Raw genomic sequence first — 16,700 nt, forward strand, 5'->3', positions numbered from 1 at the left:
TATCTACAACACATGTAGAAACAGCAACTTTAATGACAGATTTGCAATACATCTTACTTTTTAGTTCTTACTTGTTTGTACAGAACAGTAATAGAAGTAGGCTACTGGGTAGGCCCCTACAAATATTTAGGCTACTCAAAACACAAGCAAGCATACAAAATTGTTATGGCATATAAGAAATACATCTTGTAATTCATTTGGACAAAAGCGTCAGCTAAATACCTATAATTATAACATCTGCTTGCGCGGCAAGCAGCCAGTCGGTTAACCTATGCATGTTCAAAGACTTTGGCCTCATATAGAAAAAGCTCAAAGCAGAGTTCAGACCCATGCATAATTTTGCCACAGACTGTAAAGTATTATTAACAAAGTACACGTTTGCCAGGCTGTGGGATCCCTGAAAAGGGGACTTGACCCACACCCCTTTCCCTCATCAACATCAGCCCTGGCAGTTAGTTTTCAATCAGTTCTACGCAACCTACATGACAGTCTATAGGGTAAGGCTTCTGTAGGACAACTGTGCACTGATTGGGTGCAATAGAACAATTCAGAACAAATAAACATCATGAAGCACCCTAGGAACAATTCATGCCATGCACTAGCATTACATTAGTCATTACACAAATATTTCACAACTATTTGCATCACTCGCACACACACACACACACACACACACACACCCACACACACACACACACACACACACACACACACACACATCATACAATATGCTCAACATGTAATCTCTTATGGCCTTTGGTAAATTGGAGCATACATCTGGTAGTCTAATAAAAATAAAGAATAAGAATAAAGAAAATACTGCATAAACAAGCTTAAAAAGCCAAACACCTGTGCCCAAGAAGAAAGGCAAAGTCTATACAAATCAACATGTAAAAAGCAAGATGTGCAAGAAACCACGCACAGCTCCACAACGTTTATGTTACCACAACTGACATAAAGCATTGTCGAACTGACACCCCCAGACAAAACCATATTCAATCTGCAACCATATTCAATAGCCAACTCTTCAACTGCAAAGCATGCATCAGCTAAGCAGTATACCTTTCTGCATTGCAGGAGTGACTTATGGGACATATTCAGAGAGATAGCCATTTTTTTAATACTGTGCTCAGAAATATTACTAATTATCAGGAATGTTTGTTATCAGTGCAAGCATGGAGGCTGAACTGTAATTGATCCATCCCTGAGAAATGTCCTTCTTTTAAGCGATCCTTCCAGTTGTTTTTATTTGGTCTCCTCGTTCTTCTTCTGCAGGGTCTCGAGCAGTCTCTCAGACATGAAGTAAGGTCTCTCTGCACTGCCATCATTGCGCTCAAGGTCCTCCACTGTGAGTAGAACACACAGCAATGAGACACACGCATCTGCCAGGTATTCTGTATGCCTACAGAACAACACCAGTAACACAACACCAAAAAAAAAAAAACTAATACAGACAGACTGATTGTCACTGCACTTGCAGAACCTACCTTAGATGTTCCATCTGAGGAATGTGAGACACAGCTAATAGGGTGCATTTCATATATATTGTACCTTTAATCTTTCACTGTTATTTTCCTCCTATTAACAACATAGTGTAGATCTAATGCTGAAGTGCAATCTATATTTTAAAATGGGTTGCATTAGCAACAGACAACAGAACAGGCAGGTTGTGAAAGAGTATGTGTGTAAAGGAAAGCCAGAGAAAGTGTGTTATTGTAGAGGAAAGATGCATTTTAATAGAGCAGTAATAGACCATGTTAACAACATGCAGTAAAGAGTGAAATAGACAGAGGTAGAAAGAGAGACAGATAAAGGCAAACGAATGTCCAATTTCAGTGATCAACGCCACCTACAATCCCAAGGCAAAGAGGTGTTGTTTTCTTCAGACCATCACTTTGTTGGAGCAACTATTAGCACGGCAAGTAATTCATACATTTATAGAAACAACTCAACATTATTTTTTTTTAGTTTAGATATCACAATTTCATACGAAAGGACTTGACCATTTGGCGTCAGCTGGTTTGAGTGTAAACACAGGAGCACTGGGTTATGCCTTTTTCTCATACTGTAAACGTAGCGTCAGTAGAATAGTGTACTCTGGGACACGATTAAGACATCAATCCAAATTTGACATTGAGTAGGCACAGATTCAGCACCAGTAAAAATGTACATCCTTTACGTACAACACTCACACATGTGCATGAGCGCACACACAAACACACAGACACACAGACACACAGACACACACACACACACACACACACACACACACACACACACACACACACTTCTAAAAAACAAACAACACAAGACACATTTTTCGCAACTTATTGTTCTGTACCTTATAGTGTGTGGTTTTAGGACCTGTTCGTTTGATTGAAGAGGCTGTATGCCTCCCCAAACGCCACAGTTTTAGTGTCAAGAGATTGTAGCACAGCTGCTTACTTTCATATACTTAATTGCGCACTTAATGAAAGAACAAGCTCGATTCCGCAGTTCCCAGTACCCAGAAGACTAGATAAGAATTTGACTCTGATCCTACAGCTACCCAGAATGGCAAGCTTTTCTTTTTTTTTTTTACCTTATCCATACAGGAAGTGTTGATAGATGGACTTTTTACATTTGCCTGGTGCATACCAGTCTACACAAACAGCATACCACAGCAAGCCATTTAAATCTTAAAGGTATATCCAGACATTTCTCAACGAGCCTGATGGTTGTCATTCCATCTAAGGTTAATGACTCATGATCAATTCTGAATTCAGTCCTGAGGAGTGAGTGGGGTGTCAATTTCTAGCGGTCCATTTTCCTTAGGCTTCTCCTCTTCATCCTGCTCGTCCTCCTCTGCTGCCACTGCTCCTGGTTGGGGTGTCACTTCCGGCTCGTTCTTCTCCTCAGGCTCCACGTCCAGATACCCGTTAAGTAGAGGAGTGGTCTGGGGCTCTGCGGTCTGAGTCTCTGGCTCCTGTGGCGTCTGCGGTGGAGGCGTCTTGTCCTGCGGCGGCTCACTCTCCTCGGCCGCTGCCTGGCAGGGGGGCTCCTGGTTGAGGGGCTGCTGCTCCTCCTCGTTCTCAGTCCTCAGGACCGTTTCCTGCTTCACCTGGATCTCTCCATCCTCCTGCTGCAGCGGGGTCTCCTCGTCTGCTTGGACTTGGGCCGGTGGAGAAGCCTCGTCGGGTTCGTCTGGTTTGATTTTGGACAGAATCTCGTGTAGTTCTTTAGACATGAAATAAGGCTTGTCTGTGGAGCCGTCGTTTCGCTCCAGGTCCTCGCCTGATGGAGTTTGAGCGTTTTTCAAATCACCGCAGTGGAAGAGGGGGCGCACAAATGCATCGGAGGGTTTTGGAGAGTTAGGAATTGGGTTAGTGGAAAAAAAGGGGAGGGAAAATGATAAAGGAGGTAAGTAGAAAAGGAAATGGAAAGAGAGAGAAAGAAAGAAAGTCAGAAACATCACGCCTGCCAGACATGTTTTCAAGCACTTGAGAAACAGGGTTAGGGGACAGATTGAGCACTGTGCAGTGGGGAAAAGCATTGGGACTGTGGTTTCATTTGTGTGTTTTTCTTTTTTAAGTGACTAATGTATCAATGTCCAAACCAAAGATAGTGTGCTATAATAAATATTCTTGATTTTCTGTTGTTAGGTTTCTACGATATTTCCTGTTCATGAATGGTCGCTAGGATTCTGACTCACATGATCGATACCAGACTCTAACACAGACAGAAGAATGAGTGGGCACTACTCACAGAAGCAGAGGAACAGTGTGTCCACACACATGGCATACACACTGAAGAAGCCATGGGCGATGAGATAGGAGCCAAATACAATAGTCTATAAAACATAAACACAGGGGGACATCATTTTAGAACATTGTTAGAAAATCCATCGAATCAGATTACGAGAGCCGATATTAGACTGCATTTATGGGATGTACTGTCTGATGAAGTTTTGCTTGGGATGGAAATTCAAACCACTTAGATTTCATGACATTTTGGCAAATGTAGTGATTAAAACGGTTGAACTCTATGCCTTACCAGAATTGGTACCCAGTAATAGTTGAGGATGGGCGTTGCATCTTCTATAGGCTTGATCTTCCCAGAGAAGAAGAAGAATGAACAGATGCCTAGACACAAATGAAAGAACACAAAAAACATGAATGAAAGAAAAAAGATAACATTACCTTACATACAATTCTGTATTAAGATTAATCCACCTGGAATATAACTGTCGTTTGCAGTTTTAGTCAATACCACTTACCCACAATTCCAACAATGAGCAGTTTGCCCAAAAAGAGGAGGAAATCAGTAACCTTGTCAAGAACAGCCACCCTGGAAGGATCAAAATGAAAAGGCAGGTGAATACATCATTTATAACATTTATGAGCTCTGTGCCGGTGCATGACAACTCAAAACTTCCACAACTCACCTCACAATGTTCCTCATTAGAAGGAAAAAGGCATCCTTTGCTGCTGTGCAGAAGTTTTTGCCATATATCGCCACCTAGTGGATTAAAAACAATACCACACATTTTGGAACCATGGGGAGAATAGAACCTGTGTAGAATTAGGCTTTTTTCATGTACTTCTATTGCTAGAAAATGTCAACACTGACTATTCATCCAAGTTGCCACTAATGCAAGACATGTAATCTGGGGACAGCACTACAACAGGTCTGCTTGTAAGGCTTCAGAAGGGAGGGTGAGAGGTAGAGAAGGTGGCAGCTGTCTAAAAGCACAACAAATAACCAGCAATGGATATGAACACATAACTCCTGATAATGTGATAATCTAACTGTGATAATGCACAGACATACACCTTACTGCAGATATAGATCCTTCAAATGACTGAAGATTTCACTCTGGCTTTAGACTTGCTATTGCTAATGCCACTTTATGGTCAAACACACAGACACAGACACAGACACAGACACACAAATATGGTTCCAGCAACAGTCTGCGTTGTTCTGAGGACTCAGCAAGGACTGAGCTCAGTGTCCTCCAAAAGTGCACACAACCCAGGACTATCCTCTTACCATGATGTAGGCATTTCTGTTCAGGAACTTGATGCACTTCTCCAGGCACCAGAAGCAGCACTTCAAGCAGGTTAGCAGGAATTTGGCAAACTTATTCTGAGCTCCTATTGGGGACAGTTATAGAAAACAAAGATCAATACAAATTCATTTCCAAAACCTTGTTGATAAAATCTAACCCTTAGTCTCTATATATTAACTGGGTCACGTTCATAGCTACAGAGCTAATACTTTCATCTGAGGCCATTTACAGAACAGTAAATATATCTCATCAATACATTCACCTCCAGGGAATTAAAGACATGACTATTACACTTTGTGAACTGAACTTCATGCATGCATTACAGATAATCTCTCAGCCCGTCCAGGGCCTCCTGACCTTTCAGTTTCTGGTCCAGATACTCCAGGACGACCCTGATGACCTGGACGATGGAGAGGATGAGGGAGCCAAAAGCCAGAGAGCCGGTGTGGTACCTGCACAGGGGGAGGGAAGGAGAGGGTGACATCAGGTCTCAGGTCAGTTATCCCGGCTCTTCTTCTGACCACACCCTTTACCAGACAACGGTGATGCTGGCCTTGTGCCTGTTCATAGCATGAATTATTCATGTCCATTCAGACATTCACGCACTAAATATGATCTCTCTCAATGTTTTATTGATGACTGTTTTCCCCCCGAGTGGCCACACCTAATTTCTCCCACGATCACGAAAGGGTTGTCTTCCACACTCTTACAAGGTAGTTTATCGAGTGCAGTGCTGTGTAAACCTGACTCCTGCAGGGTCAGACACCATGCCAGTTGTAAGGCTAGCCATCATGGCTTTTAGATTTCCTCTGAACACACCACCCCCTTCCCTGAAGTTAGGAACTTGAGCCCCAAAGAGTGACGATTGGCTCACATTACCCATCCATACAATATGTGGAGCACGCGCCACACTCACACACACACACACACACACACACACACACACACACACACACACACACACACACACACACACACACAGACAGACAGACACACACACACACACACACACACATACACACACAGACACACACACACACACACACAGACAGACAGACAGACAGACAGACACACACACACACACACACACACACACACACAGACACACACACACACACACAGACAGACAGACAGACAGACAGACACACACACACACAGACACACACACACACAGACACAGACACACAGACACAGACACACAGACAGACACACACACACACACACACACACACACACACACACACACACACACACACACACACAGACGATGTACAATATCAGTGTTAGTACCTGAGAGCCCTTCCCAATGAGGCGAATATGGGGTAGGCAGGCATGTCATCGGGCTTCTTGAAGGCCCAATAGAACGAGGCGAAGGCCCCTGCTAGGGTGACCTGTCCCAGCGCGGTCACAAAGTTGGCGCACCAGAAGAAGAGGAAGAGGTTGTAGAACTGGAACACAATCAGGTACTTGTGGTAGAGGGTTTCTCCGCCGTAGAAGGCAAACTGGCACTCAGCATCTGGACACTCCGCTGTGACGTTAGACTTACTGAAGGTCTGGAGAGGGTTAGGAGGGAGAGATTACTTAGGCCACACAAGCAATTCAGAATCAATAAATCTGCCCCACAACTAATGACCTGTCTCCAAAGATGGTTCTAAAATGACTGATGTAAACAAATCTCATGTAATGATTACGAAATGCAAGGGGACAGTCTTGACACACACACAAACACACGTGCACACAGACCACAGGCAACATGTTGTGTTCTTACAGTCATACTAATGCCACCTGCAAATGCATGGTCTGTATGACTCATATCTGCATTTGAGGTCCAGGCAAACACAGCTGAAACACACGAAACACACCCCCCCCCCCCCCACCACCCACTTCCCCTGTGGAGAAAGCTAACGGTCTGTATGTCGGTTTTGTTGTACGCGCAGTCTTGAAACTACATACCCTGATTTTCTTATCTGGAGGGCTGTACATGATTAGCTGTGGCGCGGCCTAGCCTGCAATCCTTATGTGCTTCAAACGTTCTAGAGACTGGAGAATCTGGTCTACTTCTCATCTTTATAAATGCCATGGAAATGTCATTACTATAACTCTAAAAAAGATGCAACTGTGACCAAATGTGATGACCCTCCAGGCTAAAATTGTCTACATAAAATTGTATAGATATTGTATATACAGAGATTTGGCCAATTGTTAAACTCCTCGAGGAGGAAATCAGCAATAGTAAAGTATTAGTAATAGTAAAATAACTTGTGTTATTACTGTTTTACTTTGTATACCTGTGTCAAAACAATACAACACTTGAGGTTGCGGGTCATCATCATAAATAACATCACAGCTGTTGATGTACAACTATGTCATAGATGTGGCTGTCCTTTTTGTGTTATATTATTCTTAATAAAATGTCAATAAAGAAAATAAATAATTTGAGCATCATGGTCTTCAAAAATGCTAGATTGTAAGGCTCCTTCTTTGTTGAAGAACCTGAGCTTTGGGAGTGGCTTACCTTTGGGTCACAGCGCTCCAAAGAGCGGGAGCACTCACTGATGTTGAACACTTTATAAATGGCTTCATTAGAGGTAGACAAGAAGCTGGGGGATTGTCAAGGAATTCTGCCACAACAAAATAGTTATTCAGTCATTCATGTTACTCAGTCATGTTTCTGTAAATGTATACAAGTGAGCCTGACTAAAACATTCCCTTCGTAGCCCTTGTCTCCTTGTTCCTTGATAATATGCATCTGACTGGTAAGTGGGAAACCCCCTTCAACTTCAACCCAAAGGTCTGTGGGTGATTCAGACGGGCAGAAAAGGATACACGGCGGTGACGCCCCAGTATGCGATGACCAGGGACAGGAGGAAAAACGTTATCAGAGGGTAGACCAGCGAGGACATCACATGACCAATGGCCCTGGAGAAAGAAAAGGGGTCATGAGATCATGAATAACCAGCACGTGAGAAATACGCTGAAATGAACAGGCTCCAGGGTCCATGTCCGGCGCTCACCTGCTTGCTTCCTTGATGAGAGCGATGGCAATGAGGATTCTCTTCCTGAGGAAAATGAGGAGGATGATGATGACTACCTCCACAATGGCCAGGATGATCACTGAGACATGAGGAAGGAGAGAGAGAGATAGAGAGAGAGGTAGAAAAAGAGACAAATACAGAGAGCAAAAAAAGAGGAAGCAAGAAAGAAAAATTAAAGACGGGTAAAAGAATAACTTCCCAAAAATGTGAGTAGACCAACGACCACAATCCCACAATCAAGGAATCAGAATTAAACGAGAACGAGACTTGGGTTGAATGATAAATGCAACGGACAAGTTAATAGCCCTCCGCAGCATTTAATCCTCTTTGTACCGACTGAAATGTCAAGAGCCAGCAGCACAGGATGCAGTATCCTTAAGTAACCATATGAGCAATCTGTTGCTGAATCTTTAGCGTCTGCTAAAACACTCACTGAATGCTAGCCAGGTTTGCCGGATCTGCAGGTACACAGAGAAGTCCGTCTGAAGACCTAGGTCCCGGATGGTGACATCAGACCCGGGGGTCCCCCCTAGAGCAGCGAACTCCAGGTAGCAATGGACGATCCCTGTGAGGACGTTTGGAAGTTTACGTTTGATGCTTGGACCTTTGGGATGTCCACATTCTGTCTTGCATTTTCCACATCTACTTAACACAGTTTTTGAGTCCTACAATTCTAATCCAGAATATAAATGTATCTCTACATTTACAATTACATTTAGCAGACGCTTTTATCCAAAGCGACTTACATATGTGCGACTTACAATGTATACACATTTCACATTTTACATTTTCACTGATGGCACATTAGGGGTTCAGTGTCTTGCTCAAGGACGCTTCGACAGGGAATCGAACTAGCAACCTTCTGATTACTAAACGACTTCTCTACCACTGTACCACTATCGCCCCCATATCTCTTTTGTATGTATAAATAGATGAGACAGTAAATAGATAGGGGAACTACTTTGCATGTAGGAGACACAGTAGAATGTACATTAGAATGGCTAATTTCTGGCTCTTGCAGTAATCCACACGAAACTGAAACTTCACTCTATCTGGTAATGCCGTGCATATTCCTAATCAGTAACCAGACCTTTGTCTCTGATATTTTCGATGGAAACTTCAATTTACCGTATAAAATGACGAGGATGACCATAAACATCATGACCCAGACCATGATGCCTGCTAGGAAGCGCAGCAGGACGATGAAGATCAGACTGACGACCATTGCAATAACTAGACCACTGCAGGGAAAAGGAGTCACAAAGGTCCACATAGTAAGATGACATTTAAGAATGGGGTTGAGTTTAAAAGATGACATTTAAGAAAGGGGTTGAGTTTAAAAGATGACATTTAGGAATGGGGTTAAGTTTAAAAGATGACATTTAGGAATGGGGTTGAGTTTAAAAGATGACATTTAGGAATGGGGTTGAGTTTAAAAGCGCTTTGTCTGCATTCCAGACTCCACCTTCACTTGCTAATCCAAATATAACTGGCACTACCAGTGGAAATTAATCCCACTCTGAATTTACAACTAAACAAAATTTCGGAATTGGTAATTCCGAATCATTGTCATCATCCATACGAAATAAACTGTTGTTTGCTACAGTTAAAGTTACAGGACAATTATTCAGAAAGAATTCTCCGGGTTTTGGGTTGCTATGCATAAAAAAACAGCCAAACAAACGCTTACATCAGGATAAAGTGCCAGGACTGAGTGTAGTCTTCAAAGATCCTCATGAAAATCTGGCGTGCTTCCATGGCAATGTTTGACTTCCTGTAAAACACAGAACACGCAGCAAGCGCATCTCACTGCCTGAACCATCACTCAGCAACGGACCAGACTGGTTCTATGGTTCTACCAGTACACACTGGCTTGGAGAACAATCCAAAAGTAAGACTGGGAGGAACACTTACTTTGCAGCATCCAAGAGATCACTGGCATTGTGGGTCAAATTATCCTCATCAATGTAGCTAGTTGTGTTGTCGCCGACGACAACAACTCCTCCCTTCTTGGTCCCCAGGTCTGGCAGGCACCGGCGGGAAACTGAGACAGGGCAATCAACTGGTTAAATACTGCCTTTTAATCATCCATACATTGAAACTGAGACAGGGCAATCAACTGGTTAAATACTGCCTTCTAATCATCCATACATTGTACAAATCTGTTTCAATCTGTACCATGCTTGCTACACGTAGTTCCACGTTGGTGGAACGAGCTGCCTAGCACTACCAGAGCAGGGGCGTCCCTCTCTACCTTTAAGAAGCTCTTGAAAACCCAACTCTTCAGAGAGCACCTCCCTTCCTAACTTGCACTTCTAATAGTACTTAACTTGCACTTACAGCACTTACATTCCTGCACTTTTTTTCTACTTCTTATCTAAAATAGTATTTATTGTTACACTACGTCTCTATTGCTTGTAGCTTGACTGTTCTCTCCCTTGTACGTCGCTTTGGACAAAAGCGTCTGCTAAATGACTAAATGTAAACGTAAAATGTTGCATAAACACAGAGGACATGAAAGGTATATTGTTTAACAGAACACATCTACTATGCTCAGGTAATACATGCACACTTACATATACTTAACATATACTTACAGTTCCTGCTGGGAAAGAGCATTCCAGGGCAGAGGCGATCCCTAAGGATCTCTGCGACAGTCTGAAAATAGAAAGATAGAATTTTGTGCTTTCAATTAGACGCATTCTTCAAAAATGAATATTAAAAGGTAAAACAGCTCAGTGACTGGGGAATAATCTCTTAAAATACAAACCAGCTGGCTGAAGTCTACATCCTTGCAGAACTTCTTGTAATAGTTCATGTCTTCTCCTTCCTTAGAGGAAAGACGGGCATTCGCCAGCGTCAGGAACTTGTTCGGACATGTGTCCACACAAATCTGTCCAAATAGAAAGAACTGGATAAGAACTCTTTTTTTCAGTTCAGTTCAGGCCCTGTGCTCTGTTAAGCACTTTGAGACAATTTAATTGTTTTGACACTATAAAAATAAAATGGAATAGAACAGAATTCAATTGAATTTCAGGGTGCAAATACATACAGTGTCAATACACAGTACTATACACACTGAATACACAGTACAGAAAATGAAATACTAGAATGATCAAATTGTTTGTTGACAATAACAATAAACAGTAGTTTACCAATTCATGGTACTGCCAACAAACATAACAGTACTTTTTTTCTCAAAACACTAACCCAATTCAAACCTACTTTAATAGAACTACTCTAATTTAGCTTGGCAAACAGAGTGGGTTTATTTCCTGTGACAAGATCTTTGTGCATTGGGGAAAATGAGAGAGCGAATGGGAGTTAATGCTCAGTGTGTGTATGGACCTGCGGGGTAGGGCACTGGAACTCCAGCAGGGTCAGTGGGCTGGCACACTTCATGATGTTGAAGTAGAACAGAAGAGGCTTCTTCCTACAGGACCAACACAGATGGAGATGTTTAAAATCTCTCAGAAAGAAACATTATTCGTGGGAACAGTACATAAGCGGTAGGGTCAAGGACCGATATGTGAAAGTAGGATGATTTTCTAATTGAATACATTATGACATTTGATGCATTAGACATAAGGGATATGAATGGAGTCAACTTACTCCAGTTCAGTCCCCGCTTGCCCACAGAACTGCCCTCGGCTGTCTGTAGGGTATATGACTTTACGAGGGTCACCTCTCGACCAAGCTACAAGAAGAAGAAAGAGTGACAGAGAGTGATATAGAGAGAGAGAGAGAGAGAGAGAGAGAGAGAGAGAGAGAGAGAGAGAGCAGAAATAAAAATGGCATATTTAATGTATGAATGAAATGTGTGTGTAAATTTGTCATTTACAATTAAATATCAGGGTGAAAACTTACCCAGAATTCCCACCGCAAAATAGCCCAGGATGGCCAAGATGAAGAGGATACAGCACAAGATGTCTGTACAACCCCTGTCAATAGAGAGCATTTAACTGTTTATTAAATAGTTACATTGTACAGAATAGTACAGAAGAAAGCAACATGGTAAGACATACTGTACGTGGTGTATCATAAGTAACCACACTGCACAATATAAGACATACGTGGTGTATTATTAGAAACCACACTGCACAATATAAGACATACGTGGTGTATTATTAGAAACCACACTGCACAATATAAGACATACGTGGTGTATTATTAGAAACCACACTGCACAATATAAGACATACGTGGTGTATTATTAGAAACCACACCGCACAATATAAGACATACGTGGTGTATTATTAGAAACCACACTGCACAATATAAGACATACGTGGTGTATTATTAGAAACCACACTGCACAATATAAGACATACGTGGTGTATTATTAGAAACCACACTGCACATGTGGAAAAGCCTCTTCCTCACCTGTTATGAATTGGGCCTTTAAAAGTGGGGTCAAACTTCCGTGCATCGCCTGTAAGGAAACACAACTGTGATAAACACTGTGTACATGTTGTTTCCCAGCGTATGTGGGTTGTGTTTGTGTGTGAGCGTATGAGCATATGTGTTTATATTTTCACATGGGGAGATCATGGCATACCATTCGTTCTTACCTGCCAAGACAGACATGCCTAGCAACCAACCATATTGCTCCTTGACAACCCTGTCTAGGCTTATTGGATGGCTATAGCAGTTATATTCAGTTACTAGGTCAGAAATAATTTGTTTAGTTACAAAACAGCTGAGTTTATATTTAAAATTAATTTAAAAAAAAGTTTACTTCATTTTTACTTTACTTTTTTTTTCTTAATAGAACATTAACAAGAATTGAGTTCAATATTTCAGGGGGGAGGTGGACTACAACCTCTCGTTTCCTGTGTTTAAAAGTTAACATCTTAAAACCTTGACACCTCCACTCAGGAAGGGTGCAAAATGAAATGTCATCAATCATCAGTGACGTGGCCTTGAAGTACTAAGAACTGAGGCAGCACATATGGATAGAAGGAATCAAATAAAACATGTGTGTCTACCTTTACGTTTTTAAATAATAGTCAATTCACCCTCACCCTTAACTGGTAGGAAACTGTATGTGCATAACTAGGAGCAGACACGGTCACCACAGACAGTGGAGGACCTTCACCACCGATTTGGTTTGGATAACATCTCTCTCAAGAACAAGAACGCAGCATGGTGCCTTAAATCATCTTGCATTTCTCACCAGAAGCCATGAGTTTCGCCCTTCTGTGCAGTAACGATATTTATATTTAGCCCATTTCCTGTCTTTGTCTTCTCCCAACTACCACATTTCCGTATTCTATAACCTGTCAACTGCTTGGTGTCAAAGATCTTCGCAGAGACCAAATTCAAGAGTGTTCTCTTAGGATGATCCACCTGAGACTAGCTAAAGAGAGACAAAACAACAGCTCAGCATCTCTCTGTCGACCTCCTTAATTCCCCACTCTCGGGGTGTTGATGTTGCGTGGCGGTTCTGCTTTGCTTTCATTTTCACATCCAGTAGTTAACACCACATCCATGTTAGAAGAGTGTCATGTTCTTCTGTGGTGGAAATGGTGAGTGAAGATGTCTTAGTATGCCAACTTTGGACAAAAAACACTTGGCGATAAACCATTACCATATTGTATCTGTTGTTTTGCACTTTTCAACTAATTGAAACATTGAAACAACAGTGATAAAACCCCAAACCCAAAATCTTAATCTAAATATTCCACAAGCCAAAGCCTCGCCTCACAAATTCAGAGAAAAAGAGCAAACTGCTTCCTTCCTAAGGCCAGACTGGCTGCTTTGTAGCACACCTACCTCCCTCTCAATAGCTTTGCTTGAGCGCTCAGATCTAATAAGTCTTGCCCACCAGCGCCCAGCCTTAGGCAGAGTCACAATAGGTTGTTTGTGGCCGGCTGAGTGTCCAGCTCCAGACAATGAGACTGGACATTAGCTCTGTGTCCTCGGCAGCCCACACTACTGAAAGTGGGGAGTTTGTTGACAGGCTGTTGCCTGTCTGGTTCACAGCTTGTCTGGTGGCTGCTGGGAGCGTAGGGTTTAGCAGCCAGAGCTTTTCATACGGTTTCAACATCTCACGACAACAAATGCACTGCAGGTTTAAACAGCTCATGACAACAAATGCACTGCAGGTTTAAACAGCTCATGACAACTGAAGCAGATATAGTCTGACTGCTTTGTTCGGTAGTTATAGTAACAACTGGGCAAGAGACAACTGTCCAAGAGTCAGTAGGCAATGGTTCAGAGCAAAGGCTAGATGATTTTATGGCTTCCTAGACAAAAGAAGGAGCTGGTTTGTTGTTGGGGACCTCACCAAAAAGCTTTGCACGGAAACAGGACATAGGTGAGGAATTCAGGATTTAAGAAATGCATGTTCAGTCTGTTGACTGAGATAACATCAGCACTATTCAAAGGAAAATAACCTCTTCTTTAAAACCATTGCAAATATCAAGAACTGCAGCACAATTCAATTGTTAAACATGCAGGTCTGGGCTGTGTTTTATTATATAAATGATACACCCATGATTAATCCTAACATACATTTGCGGTATGGCTTTTGGATACAGTTTAGACATGGAGACATTTTCTGTAAACTAAGCGAGAGATTGAAAGTGAGAAAGACTGAGTCTGAGTGAATGTGTTTGTTTGTGTGTGTGTGTGTGTGTGTGTGTGTGTGTGTGTGTGTGTGTGTGTGAGAGAGAGAGAGAGAGAGAGAGAGAAAGAGAGAGAGAGAGAGTGCTGAGTGCCTGTGTGTGTGGCATGTTTTGGTTTCCTGCTTGCTTCCTACGTATAAAACAACATCCTACTGGCTAACTATCTTCATCCTAACTAATTCATTAAGTCATTACAAGAAGAGCAGTTCATCGCACACAATGCTTCTCACTGAGTGAATGATGTCACATCTTCAGAAGATCCACCAGGTTCATGCAAACTACAGTACACAGCGCCGACTATGAGCGGTTAATGTTGCCTTATAAGTCAGACAGATAGGTCTACACTTTTTTTTAATGTAAGACTAAGTTAAGCAGAGAAACTAAAGTGGTTGATTTATTTTTACCACTAGGGTAACGGTCTCCTTCATTTGCAAATGTTCTCGTTCGAAACCTATGGGGCTACACCCAGTCTATTCGAAGGTTGGTATTCAAAAAAACATCGTTGGCACCAGTCATTTAAAACACAATCAATGTGCAAGTTTTGTAAGTATGTTTTTGGTAATGAATCTAAATACTGAGAAGTAGAATTAGACTACTGCCTATGATGCCCATGCTGTCCCCACCCATTTTATTCGCTTGCATTAGTCATTGTTTCCATTTTGCTGTTCTTCTTAAGACATTCGCTAAGAAAAAGGAAAATATACAGCGACAATGGGTAAATGATCACTTACCATATTTGGAATTGCCATTTTTCTCTTCCATTTCCATGTTGGAAGGTTCAATTTTTCGAACCAACCAGTTTGTGGGTGAAATCTCGGAGGACTGAGTACTTGAAGCCAGCATAGGCGGTAGCTACGATGTTTGCCCAAAACCCGCAAACGGTATGTTGTGCTGCACTATCCGTAGTGCGTTCCAGTTCCATGGAGAACATTTGACCAATAGGAAAGGAGTGTGTAACTGAAGGACAGACCTATTCGCCTATTATGTTAAGAAAGAGGCGGGATATTTCGGCACTTTAGAAAATGTTATTTTTACGCTTATTCAATGGAATGTGACAAATGAAGACAAAAGGTCCGATGTTTTTACGGCTAACGTCCGTATCGTGTGAATTATGAGTGGGTAGGGAACGGGGTTTGTAAGTTAAACAGGCTATCTGAAATGTAACGCTGTCTTCATTGTCTTTGCGGTAGGCTATATAATGCCAGAGGGATGGAGTAGGTAGTTGGGTAAGGTAGTTTTTAGTGGCATCTATTAGTAGAACTGGAATAAAGAATTCATACTTATGTTTTCATTAGTGTATAATTGCCGTAACCATGATTCGTAGTTAGGTAGTTGTAGTGTTCGTGTTTAGTGTTGAGTTTCCGTTATCTTAGAATGAGCCCTTCCTATCTACATAGGGAGCGGGTCTGTAGGTTAAGTTTCATTATCTGTAAGAAATTAGGCTACTGTAGATAAAGATCTCTGTGTCTGTAGGGATCCTGTCCACTGAGGCAGACACTTACGATTACATTGTGTGAGCCTGTCAGTAGCGCGGGAAAGCGGTTTACTTGCCCATGCATGCCCACATTGTATAGCCGTTTTGCCGGTAGCGTCTCAATTCTCGCAATACTCAATACTGACAGATTTCGATCATTTTTGTAAACATTTGGACCCAAAAAGACGGGAAAATAGGGCCCAGGTTATAAATCCCGAAGTATCTTTAATGAGGTTCTGATTAGGTGATCGCCTTAACGAGAATTAAAAAAAAAAGAAAACACTGCTGTGGTCATCCTCTTGCAATAGGACCAGCTGGATAACAAAAACAGTGCTAGTAGTACCTCAAAGTAATTGGAATTAAAACAAATCATGCCAAAGGAGTTGAAAAGGAACGTTTTGAATGAGGAAAAGAAGTGTTCAATTTTGGCTTTACTGGCAGAAGGATACAGTGAGCATCCTTTTAAGCATCCTTAAAATGACAAAGACGGTGGTTCATAGGTCATAGGATACAGT

General features: G+C 42.0%; 1 protein-coding gene across 3 annotated transcripts; it reads right to left on the reverse strand.

Moving 5' to 3' along the window:
* Positions 1 to 15: 15 nt before the first annotated feature.
* Positions 16 to 15,595, reverse strand: slc44a2 (solute carrier family 44 member 2). Of its 3 annotated transcripts, none has more exons than XM_012831193.3 (22): positions 15,443 to 15,592; positions 12,466 to 12,514; positions 11,950 to 12,023; positions 11,695 to 11,779; positions 11,431 to 11,515; positions 10,853 to 10,975; positions 10,680 to 10,740; positions 9,997 to 10,126; positions 9,773 to 9,856; positions 9,211 to 9,323; positions 8,516 to 8,647; positions 8,062 to 8,161; positions 7,874 to 7,966; positions 7,563 to 7,647; positions 6,338 to 6,600; positions 5,405 to 5,499; positions 5,029 to 5,132; positions 4,424 to 4,497; positions 4,256 to 4,326; positions 4,033 to 4,121; positions 3,745 to 3,829; positions 16 to 1,346 (listed from the first exon to the last, which is right to left on the reverse strand). In XM_012831193.3, exons 1-22 carry the CDS (start codon positions 15,552 to 15,554, stop codon positions 1,246 to 1,248), a joined length of 2,208 nt encoding a protein of 735 aa, XP_012686647.2. In that variant the 5' UTR covers positions 15,555 to 15,592; the 3' UTR covers positions 16 to 1,245. The 3 variants fall into 3 exon arrangements, with proteins under 3 accessions (XP_012686647.2, XP_012686646.2, XP_031419692.1); XM_012831192.2 differs by lacking the exon at positions 16 to 1,346 and adding an exon at positions 1,711 to 3,273 and having other exon boundaries at positions 15,443 to 15,595; XM_031563832.2 differs by lacking the exons at positions 16 to 1,346; positions 15,443 to 15,592 and adding exons at positions 1,711 to 3,273; positions 13,259 to 14,702.
* Between the last annotated feature and the right edge of the window lie 1,105 nt (positions 15,596 to 16,700).

Source organism: Clupea harengus, chromosome 26, assembly GCF_900700415.2.
Source record: "Clupea harengus chromosome 26, Ch_v2.0.2, whole genome shotgun sequence".
Classification (NCBI taxonomy): Eukaryota; Metazoa; Chordata; class Actinopteri; order Clupeiformes; family Clupeidae; genus Clupea; species Clupea harengus.

Bases quoted from the DNA above. Each gene is read 5' to 3' on its own strand.
- slc44a2 (XM_012831192.2), bottom strand. From the start codon at position 15,554: ATGCTGGCTTCAAGTACTCAGTCCTCCGAGATTTCACCCACAAACTGG. The intron at 7,967-8,061 runs GTGAGCGCCGGA...TTCTTTCTCCAG, and splicing joins CTCATCAAGGAAGCAAGCAG to GGCCATTGGTCATGTGATGT. The intron at 4,122-4,255 runs GTAAGTGGTATT...ATTTGTGTCTAG, and splicing joins GCTCATTGTTGGAATTGTGG to GCATCTGTTCATTCTTCTTC.